At 34.8% G+C, this 11,757-nt stretch overlaps 1 protein-coding gene across 1 annotated transcript in view; it reads right to left on the reverse strand.

Moving 5' to 3' along the window:
* ADGRV1 (adhesion G protein-coupled receptor V1) overlaps positions 1-8,168 on the reverse strand; it is a 273,612-nt gene extending 265,444 nt beyond the window's left edge. The window contains exons 1-5 of the mRNA XM_065661610.1: positions 7,986-8,168; positions 6,222-6,371; positions 4,875-4,970; positions 3,706-3,810; positions 2,476-2,589 (exon numbers count right to left, since the gene is read on the reverse strand). Of these exons, the coding sequence (XP_065517682.1) occupies positions 2,476-2,589; positions 3,706-3,810; positions 4,875-4,970; positions 6,222-6,371; positions 7,986-8,168 (648 nt within the window). The remainder of the gene's footprint in view (positions 1-2,475; positions 2,590-3,705; positions 3,811-4,874; positions 4,971-6,221; positions 6,372-7,985) is intronic.
* Positions 8,169-11,757: the final 3,589 nt, after the last annotated feature.

Genomic DNA, 11,757 nt, shown 5'->3' on the forward strand with positions numbered 1-11,757 from the left:
CATCCCCACATCCCCAGAGAAAATTACCATCAGAGATCTGAGAAAGTGTTTTCTGGAACTCAGCTATTAATCAGGCTTTGACACGTCTACTGATTACTGTTTAAAACTACATTTTATTTTTGTCTATTTCTTCTCCAGTATCCAATGCAGCAGGAAATAAAGAATGGATTATAAACTGAAAATTACAGAGGTTAAGGATGAGGCTTTTTTCTTTATATTCCTACATTTTATTCCCCACATTTTCATTTGCTAATCATATTTCACTGGAAACTGTGATTATTTTATTGATGCATATTAGTAAAAGTAGATCTTTAAAAATAATTTATGATCTTTGCATCTCAGCCTTGCTGTAGACTCCTGGAAACTAGCATTATCTGCTTCTGAGATATTTCAGGACAATACTACTGATTTTTTGCTAATGGTAATACTCTGTTATAAAGCTGACAAATCCTTTTCATGAACTTTTGTTTACTGAACTAAAAGAATTCTGAAAACCATGCTGTCCAATATTTCTTCTCTTTCACACTCATTTGTTAATTGGCCACCCTCAGATCCTTTTCCAGGGCTAAGAGAGCGGACATGCAACTACCTTTATAGTTGATGCTAATCCAATCCCTTGTTTGGCTTGTGGCACATAAACTTGCATAATGTAGTTGACTGAGGCAGGGGGTTTTGTCAACGTGAGAATTACAAGCTCTCACTCATTTGTTTCTTGTACAACACCAATTTTACCACAGAATAGATAATAACTTACATTTTGTTTAGTTCACTCATTAATATACCATCTGGCACCATAAAAATGTACATTTAAGAGACAGTCAAAATGTATCCAGAGTTTGTTGTTTTTCCAGTATACATGTTAGTATCCCACATAAATGGAGTTCTTTATGGCATCATGACTGATTAACTAAAAAAGAGTCAAACTTCAAAGACAACAAACAGTTTATAGGATTTCCAGTGCTGGCTTGCCTCTTTCATTTTTTCTTAACAAAGTTCCCATTATTCCTCACTAAAAAAGGAAATATATACAACCAAGTAACTGTAAATGTAGTACTGTGGAGATCATATCTGCAGTCCCCTAGTTTCTGTAGGAAAGGGCTACCCAATTCAGAACAAATCTTGGTTTTTTTTCCCTCCCAACTTCAGGTCCTAAAAGCTCAAAGTTCTGAGAGTAACACCGGTTTCTTGCAAATTCCATTATCATCACCATCAATAAAGGGTTTTTACACAAATTTAACCTTTCATGTACACCTGGGAGGACTTCCAGTGGACCAGCCACAGCTGTACAGACCAAAGAAACAGAACTATGAGAGCATTTCTGAAAGGGGAAAAAAACCCCGTAACATCCTCCCAAAAAGCCTAGTGATTTATATCTGTGTATGAGTCATAGAAATACTACATCTAATCTGAAAGAAAGGTTCCTGCATACCAGTCCAACATACTCTCTTAACATTAAAAATATCAGTATAGATGCGGAAACCCAGGTTTTGCAACTAACAGAAATTTGCAATAAAAAAGGCTTTACAGTTTACTACATATAAATTTTTTTTTCAAAGACCAATATAAAAATTGAAACATTTTCATTGGCACCTAGTGTTTATGTGTTTCACAAGATTGCCTTTCTTTTATGAGTTTTATCTATTTTTAGTAATTTTAAAAACATATTTATACCTTGTAACCTATCTATATAAAAACATATACATTTATTCAATCTATATTTTTGTTGTGAATATTCAGTGTGTTATATTCTGTCATAATGTCTTCTCTTCACATGATTGAGAAACAGGTTAACAAAAAATAAACTGGATTCCTAGGCACTGTTAACTGAAGGCAGAGAAGCTGCACAGGCATCACTGAGGATGTAGTAAAAAAAGTGTCATGTGAACAACATTATGATTAGATTGCTTTTGCCTAAACAATTAATAAAGACAAAAAGGATAGCCTGCGTTCATTATGCAAATATAGCCTGAATTTGCAAGGCAGACAATTAGGGAAAAGCAAAGCACATTTAAAAAAGAAAAGAAAATTTTTTTCTATAGTTTTCTTTCTAAATTAAATAGTTTATTATTAAAAAGTTAAATATAGAAAGGTCAGTCTAGTAGATAAACCTGTATCTAGTCCTTGGCCATACAACATCACCCTTGGCCATACAACAAGGACCTCAGTATTTAGTCTGAAAAAAAAAAAGTATAAAACTTTCCTGATTATACATTTACTGCAGTAGCCCCTAACAGGTCTAGTCAGAGCAGCCAGAATACATTTAGAAACTAAAAATATCCACTTATAAGAACTACAGAGGTAGTAGCATTAGAAGGATTAGCCATAAAGCCAAACTTTAAAATGACCTTATTAAGCAGAAGCACTTTCAACCTTATTGAAACCAAGCGTTTTTGTAACTTAGTGCTCTAAGTTTCTCCAGAACAGCAGTTAACCTTCTACACATCCAAACCAAAAATGAAGTCCGCATGTTCTTACCTGATCATCAAGCACTGTTACATTATAAATCAAGATTGACTTTCCAGGAGTAAATGTAATATTTCCTCTAGCTGGACTTAAGTCTTCTTCAGCTGGGTTTGGTCCATCGTTTATCTGCAAATAATTGATTTTACAATGAGAAATATATAAAACATGAATACAAATCTAGCACAAGTACAATAATCAGTGTGTGACATGCATAACAAACGACTATCAATCTGGTCATCTCCTTTTCATAGGCACAAACATCCAGCTGTGAAAATCTCCTTTTTTTGGCAGATGGAGTAAACAAGAGTAACCACTCTGAAGAATTTATTTATTGCCAGAAAAAAGAGGAAAAAAACTACTTCCATATAGGTCTACAAGGACTCTATGGGATCTACTGATGCGTGACTCTTTTATATAACAGAAAGGATATTTATTCTAATTTCATTTACATAACTAAAATCTCATCATAAATACCAAGACAAAATAATAGCAGTTGCTAGTTTTGTGTCCTTCCTATCTGTGACCTGTGATATTATGGAAACTACAGTTAATACTGAAACCTATGAGGCAAGGAAGACTCTTAGAAGCTAAATGAGACCAGAAAGCTGATAAAGAAATACTCATATGAAAGAATTTGTGTGTAATTTTAAAGTAGAATCAGCCCTAGATAACAAAAAAAAAAAAAAAAAAAAAAAAAAACAAACAGGCCCCCAGAACCCCCACAAAATAACATTCAAACTAAGTACATAATTAACAGGCTAAATATTCAATGTGCTTAATTATTTTGAAAAGTTTAAGTTTCTGAGAGTTCAAACTGCAGTCTTAAAGAATTTCAGTAAATATTGAGTTTTGATACTTGTATGCTTGAAGTTGGCACAAGCATCAAAGGCTCACTCAGATGTTTCTTCATAAAATATAGATACATTTTGAAGAAATATTAAATAAGACATTTACACACTTAATACACATTATATTCTAGTAATAGCAACTAATGCTGTCTCAGATATCTTCCTAAGTGACAGAGAACACTGAATTTTCTCTAATGTCTCTTAATTTTTCCTCAAATTATAATACTTTCCAATTGACAGGTATTATCTTTTCATTTTATGAAACAATTTTAACAAATGTAGACATAGGTATTCTGCTCCTCTTTCACTGTAATAAACACTTTGATAAGTTATGATTATAACCTCAAAGATTCATCCAACAGACTACTGTATGAAGCCTTTTTGATAAACTCACCTCGAAAGTTACGGTGACTATCCCGTAGGTGCCCCTCTCCCTTATTAGAGTGAGAGGCACAAATTCATTTCTGTCCCTGGGCTCATTCACTGTGATTAAGGCAGACTAATGAGGAAGAAAAAGGACAGGCAATCAGGCACAGATCAAATATCACAGCAGAAGGAAGAAACTGTTACCATAGAAATACTAAACTCCCACAGACAAGTTAATCCAATCTGCAAACCAGTCCACTGATGGCATACATTTCCTAGCAACCAATTAGTTCAGCTAATAAAAAGCATTAAAGATTTCAGACAGAAATCATCACAAGTTATGCAAGTAGAGTAGGGTTTTTTGTAAATTAACGTAATCAACATACACAAAGCACCGGCGTATTAGCACTGGCATTTATAGGAGTTCCTAATTCCATTAAAAATAGGTTTTCTCAATTAAAAAGTAATTTATTAGATAACTAGCTAAATGGGCTCTTTATTAAACCGTCATGGCTGAAAGATTTTCAAGAATTACACCAATTCATGGAGAAACATGGCTTAGTACGACCGAGCGAAAAAGTTCTCATGTTCTTGCGCTTTTTCAAGGAAGTCCTCCACAAATATTATAATGCTGACAATAAGGCATAGTTTTTCTTTCTACTAACACAAACTTTGAATTATTGCAAATACCCTTTGCACCACTAGAGTCACACCAGCGTCTTGTTGCAGCTGTTAAACAATGCATATATCAAGATGCTGTTCTCTCAGCTTGAAAGTACGGAATTTCTTACTAAACATGGGGAAATGTATATATTCTCAAGATTTCCAAATGGCATTTTTAGCTTTCCTGTAGTATTACTCCTCACTTCTTCTCTATGTATTTAGATCTTGACTTACATATGTCAGGGGCAGTGGGACTGAAAAACTTTTAAGTTTTATGCTTAACATGAACATATATATTCATCAAAGAGTGAGGGTCTCAGGCTACGCCTGAACACCTAAAAGCATACAGAAGTATTAAGGATGTATATATGTATGAATTACATACATATGTATGAATTACCTCTAGAGATGTTTTCAAAGATGTAACTCAGAATCAGTTTTCAGTGGATTCAGTTGAGTAACTAAACAGCATCTGTGACAATTTCACCTTTACGTTTTCTAAAATTTTCACATATACCATATAAAAAGCCATACCATGTTAAAAGAAATTATTCCAAAGGCATTGTCATTTGATAAGATTGTTACAGTGACAGATTTGGGTGAGCCAAGCTTTATCGTTGCAGATGGTTTCTAAAATTAACAGAACAAAATAAGACATTAAACATGGTGATCAGCAACACTCACACATTTCAATTCACTTTTAAGAATAAATATTAGCCTGTAACAAATTGTATGCCTTTTTGTTATATATTACAATGAAAATTACTTAAAGCAATAGAATGCACTGAAGTAATTCTTAATTATTGAGGAAATACACTCTATACAGTCAACAATAAAGTGCTTGAATCAAACTTTATAAATGACAAATCATAGTTTGGCAATCTATTAGTAATACCATAGCAATAGGGAACTAGATATGAAGCATGTAGGACTGCCAGGCACTCCAACATTGTTCTTTTTTTCCTAATATTTGAATAAAACTGAAACTTTGAAGCTATTACACTGATACCAGCTAAAGGACACAAATCTTAAGAGTGTTGTGAAAAAGGGCTAAGTTTACAAATCAAAGAAAGAAGGAAGGAAAAGTAAGTGGGTTTAAGAATTTGTTTGGTTTCACAGAATCACAGAATCCCAAGGGTTGGAAGGGACCTAAAAAGATCATCTAGTCCAACCCCCCTGCAAGAGCAGGGTAACCTACAGTACATCACACAGGAACTTGTCCAGGCGGGCCTTGAATATCTCCAGTGTAGGAGACTCCACAACCCCCCTGGGCAACCTGTTCCAGTGCTCTGTCACTCTTACAGTAAAGAAGTTCTTCCTGATGTTAACGTGGAACTTCCTATGCTCCAGTTTACACCCATTGCCCCTTGTCCTATCACTGGATATCACTGAAAAAAGCCTAGCTCCATCTTCCTGACACCTACCCTTTACATATTTGTAAACATTGATGAGGTCACCCCTCAGTCTCCTCTTCTCCAAGCTAAAGAGACCCAGCTCCCTCAGCCTCTCCTCATAAGGGAGATGTTCCACTCCGTAAGTCTTGTTTACCATCTTCTGAAAGACTGGAAGTCTTTCTCTTTCTTTTGCTACTTACAGCATGGTCTATGCGGGAAGACAGGAAAGGCTAAGAGTGTCTTCACAAGCTAACGTCCACAGATGAATGCAGTTTCAGACTATGTCTATATGGCAAAACCACACACAGGAGTGGCAAAACCTTCTAAAACGCAGTAAGTACCATCCTGGCTAGTCTCCAGATTTTAGCTTTTAACTATTAGGATTCAGACTCACAAGACTCCACTGAAATCTGTGGAATACAATTCATTTCTGTCACATTACCTGCTGTTTTCTGGGAAAGAGATAAATTGAAAAATTCAGACTTACTGGTAGTGTCAAGTAAAATGTGAATGTCTCATCAGCCTCTGGAAGATCATCATCACAGACAGATATATATACTGTTCGGTTTGTCTCTGTATCAGGTATAAATGCAGCTGCATATGTGTCAAAAAAGTCTCCTGTGTTTTCTCCATCAATCTGCAATAAATATACAACTGAATGTGATCTCTTTCTTCCCCCACTATTTTCTATAATATTATTCTGGACTCATTTAACAGACTTCACACACTCTTCTTTGCACATAAATCTCACTGTAATTTCCCCATACTGTCATAAAGTTAATTTCTGGACAGAAGGAATAGATAATAGCCCCTTGTATCCATGTTAAATAACCAGAAAAACAAAACAAACACAACACTTCATTATGAATCATTTATTACTTCCTTCCTTGCAACTGGGTATCTTCTGCATAATGCACCATATGACCAATTTTTTTAATGGAAAAGCTGTTCCTAGCAGAGATCTGGATACCTCATAATACCCTACCTGCATTGAACTTACCCTAAAATGTAACTCCACCTTCCTGCCTCACTCTAGGGACTAGAAGCCTCAGCGTTCAATCTAGATTAACATTTTAATTGCCAAAATTGGCAAAATGAAGTCTTCTCTAATGAGTAGCCCTGCTTTCCTTTCAGTCAGAAAAAGAAAAACCACTGATTCTACTGTGAATGGTGGCCAGAGGAGAGATTACAAAGGTAGCAGTGTCAAGACAGCAAAGGGTCTAGGTTAAGTTTACAGCTGGAAGCTGAAACTAAATGAAGAGTAGCAACTGAACCAGCATAGCCGCCACACCTGAAACTACCATCCTTACCAGCACTAAAGGTGTGAATGAACCATGCTGAGAAATGTTATTTTTGCTTTGAGAACACTGAAATCAGAAGTTCAGTGAAGAGGAAACAAAGCATGGCAGGTATTTTTGTGGCTCTCACCTATCATGGGACACAATGGCAACTACTTTTAATGTATCTAAGCCAACACAAAGCAAATAGCTCTTACAAAAACAGGCTATAAACACCCTCTAAAAGAGCAGCTCAAAATATTAATGTTACACACAAATTTTGGAATTTCAGGTCCTTAATAAGAAAACTAAATTACTCTCCTTGTTACATCAGTAAAGAGCACTAGTTTCAAAGTACAGCCACATTTTCTTAAGGCTTTCTCCTCAGATATTAATAAAGTGTGAAATCCCTACAGTTCAATTTCTATTCCTTCTAATTTCTAAGACATATGCTTTTCATATTTAGTTACAGGTGAATAAAATACTGTACAGGAACATAGAGAATTTCTTTTGTCTATAGGCAGTGGAAATTTACAAGCAGTACACTGCTGTGTTCTCATGTTAGTAAAAATACTAACTCTGATCTCCAAATGAACTGAACAATGTATTTTTTAAAATTCAGATGCAAATCTGACTCAGACTCAGATTGCAGAATCTACAAGTAATCTGGAACAGGAAAAAATGTTATATAGCCACGTTTTCACTATGTGCTCACAGACACAATGAAGACCTAATATGCATATCAGTTTGGACTTCTACATGAGCAGTAGGAGCTGGCTCCTTGTTATATCATTTTGAAACCACTGATGCAACCAGCAGGAAGTTACAGAAATTGCATGTTCCTTCTTCAAAGTAAAGCATTGTCCCAGTGAAATACCACCCTTCTTTTCACTGGCTTAATAATGACAGGCAACATTCAAAACTTCTGAAAGATGCTCATACTTACTGAGAATATAACCGGCATAGTTTCTTACCGACACAATTGCTGTGATGTTAGCAGGCTTCCCTCTCCTTTCAATTACAAGACGTATAACAGTTGTACTTGTTTCATTAACTACAAATTCTGTTTGTCCACTGAACTGAACTTCTGTTTCTCCAGATATGAAATGAATGAATAATGCTAAAAGCAAATAAACTAATAAAGAAGAAGAGGGCATCCCTACAGGAAAAGAAAAGAATAGTTAGAAATAAATTTTGAATCTAAAATACATAAAACATTCTTGGTTTGCCTTACCAATCCAGCCAACCTCTCTCAACTCTTCAAATACTGTGATTCTCTTGTGAGCTTCAGAAATGAGATGCAAATATGCACAGGCCTCAGCTATAATTAAGTCAGATAATGTAATTAACACCTACATCTAATTCTATTGTCATAATTTTAATCTAGTGATTTTTAGGCAGCATTTATCAAATTTTTCCAAGTGAAGGTATAAGTAACTTCATTTAAGAAAAGACAATGACATTGCCACAATTATTTTCATTTTCAACCAACAAATAATTAGCTTAAAGATTGACACTCCTATTTCCACTTTCTTTGTCTCTCTTTCAAAATGAACAGGAATTAGCAAGAAGTGTGAAGGGTTGGATGTCTGCAGTCATCTCATAGACCATCTTCTGACATCTTACAGACCACAAAATGTTCTTAAACATTTGCATATTTATTTGAGACTCTTTTCGCTGCCTCTCTTATCCCATGATTCATGTTTTCTTGTAATGGAGAATTACTGTGCTACATTTTAATTTCATTGTAACCTTTGCACAGCCAGTGCTTTATTTTTTTTTTTTTTTGTGCATAATGCCCGGTTTTCTGTTGATAAGACAACTTAAAACTCAAGTAGTTTATGTCGCCTACATTAGATTTATTTCTTCTACATTCTCCTACATTTCTCCTGTATTACAGCTAGGTAATGTAAAATACAAGTTTAAGTTCCAGTGAAGTCCTCAGGTGTTGATAGCGTGAAAGATGCATTTTAGTGTGTAGTCACTATTTCATGTTGCCTCTTAAGATTCTGAACAATTCTGTTACATCTTCAGATTTCTGCACAAAAGATACAAACAATATTTTTGTAATTGCATAAATAAATAAAATGTCACTTTGCTTAAAATGATACTTCCAAGTATCTTACCAGGCAAATCTGGTAAATAATACCAATAATACCATTACTTCAGAACATATCTGAAGTCCAGAGCAGTGGTTTATGTAAGCAGTCAGGTAGCTTTAATCTCACACTGAACAGGGAATAAGCCTTCATGCCACTAAAGTTAACACAGCTTCAGAAAGACTTCAAGACTGTGATTTATCTTACAATAAATTCTGGCTGGGCAAGGGTTAATTTTACTTTGTGAGAACTTGAAATAAACTGCTTTCAGGCAAGTCCACACACATGACAGTAACCAACTGTTGCTAGTTGGAAGTACAGTCAAGACAACCATTAGTGTCTTGCAGAATTCCTACAAGCAAAGAGACTGCCAGGATGACAAAAATAGCTTATTTTAATTACTTGTAATAAAAAATTCACCCAATGTTGTTGTCCTGGGTTCAGCAGCAGAACAGAACATCACAGAGGGTACAGGCAAGCAATAAACCAAGTGTAAAAAATCAGCACCTAACCATTTTCCCTGTGAAAACAACTATCCCTTTAGCAACGTATTTGAATGGAGTTCTGTGATTTCTAGCAAAAATGTCACATAGTAAAATAATTTTGTTGTAGAACTTCACACCGCCATATCCTTTTACTGCCATTAATACAGCCCTTCAAGATATCCATGGCTCTTATTGGGAATTTAATATGCAACACTTTCAGGAACAATGCTCAATTCCTATATATCCATTTAGTAATTCTAGTGCAGAAAAAGATTACAGTAGGAAGCAAAGATAAAACATATATTACACACCTGGGATTTAAAATTGTCAGCATTTGCAAAGTTGACTGTATTAACTTGAAAGATGTTTTTGTCAGTTTTATGAGGAACTGCTCTGAAAAATACAGACCTTCAAGATGAAAAGAGAACAGCTGTCTACCCTTTGTAAACCCTGAGACAATTACACTGTCTGCAGATGCAGGCATTATACATACTAAGCTGAGGAATTTGTTGACCTTTTAGCTTCAACTGTTACCTTGTCATAGACTTCACAAATATCTTCCCACGGTACATGCTTCTAGTAAATAATACTGAAAACATGATCCTTGACGGCAAGAATACAAAGTTTAGAATTACTTGAATTCTATTACTTCTACTAGAGAGCATTCTAAAACTATAGGATTACTCCTGTGGAACAAGAGAGGTTTCATAATCATACCATGAATTATTTAGCTGGTGTGTATTTTTCCTTGTTACATTATTTGTACTAAGATTGACTCTGTACAGACTTCCAAAAGTAGTTTTTGTTCACTTTATATAAACTCAACTTTGAAAATCACAATTCTTTTTAAAAATTGATGCAATATAGTAAAAATATCATGAATCAAGACTTCAAGAATGCAGAACAAATTTATTCAAATTGCTGAAAAAGATACTATAGGTCACAGTATTCTACTTTATTAAATATGAACTCAATTTATACACTAAATTCTCACATAAATTTATATGGATCACAATTTGTTCCTTATTAACCGCACTGCACAAAGATCAGGAGAAGTCTTTGAAAGATCAGGGAATAAAAGTTAACTCTTCCCACTCTTCCTCACCCCGGTATGTCACTAGTGAGTTTACTTTGGAAAAAAAAAAAAAATAAGCTGAAAGTCTAGTCTTTGTTCACTGCTAAATTCTGGTCAACTTTGCATTTTGTGCATCAAATACTCCCTCTGCTTCAGCTAAATATTACTGAGTTCAGTTCTCTCAATCCAGGATATTCAGTCAAGCTTTAAAATTAATTAATGAGTCAAAGTCATTCTAATGTATCTGAAACAACAACAAGCAATGGAGTATTTTACACCTTCAGGGCATGTACAAGTCAATGGGCCAACTGTTCTGTTACCATGTTCTGCCTAAAGCCATTTTAAAGTAGTTGTAGTTGATATGTAGGATCTATGGTAGTTTAAAGCAATACTACATACTGAGGCCTAGAGGATGTTTGTAGGGGTTTATAATAAAAGTTTCTGGAATCAGGAAGAAAAGGAAATATGTCTCAAAAATTATCTAGACATTTTAATGGTATTAAAGAATCTTAAGTCTAAAAATCACATTATTCAACCATATAATTAAAAAAAGGTAAAGAAATCTAACTCAGGATTCTGACTGAATATCCTGGATTGAGTGCATTTTATGGCACTTTCTGAAGAGTATCTGTGCTTCCCTGAGGGGATTTCCCCAAATCCCAGTGTAGAAACCAGCAAAGAATATACTGATTACACACAGTAACTTCCACAGTAATGCCACAAATTATGGGAATACCATTTCAATGTGTTGCCCAGTTGGAAGCAAGGAAAGCTGGGTGTATGAAATGTGTTTCTCGTAACTGATGAATAAGCAGGATTAGTTTACCTTTTCTGCTCAGTTTCTGTAACAAATTTCAGATGAAATTTTAAAGTTTATAAGGAATGAGAGATCTTTTCTGCAGACTTCTATAAAGAATGAGAAGTCTTTTCTGCAGCTTTTTACACTGGTTTTCATGTTTAATAAATCAAAACACTTAAGAATTAAAAGATCTCCTAGCCCTTTCCATTGAAAAATGAAGGAACCTACAAGCTAGTGGCATATGGAGAAATCAAGAAGGGAAATGAAAGGGCTGTGGAAGATTCAAAA

Source organism: Lathamus discolor, chromosome Z (genome assembly GCF_037157495.1).
Source record: "Lathamus discolor isolate bLatDis1 chromosome Z, bLatDis1.hap1, whole genome shotgun sequence".
NCBI lineage: Eukaryota > Metazoa > Chordata > Aves > Psittaciformes > Psittacidae > Lathamus > Lathamus discolor.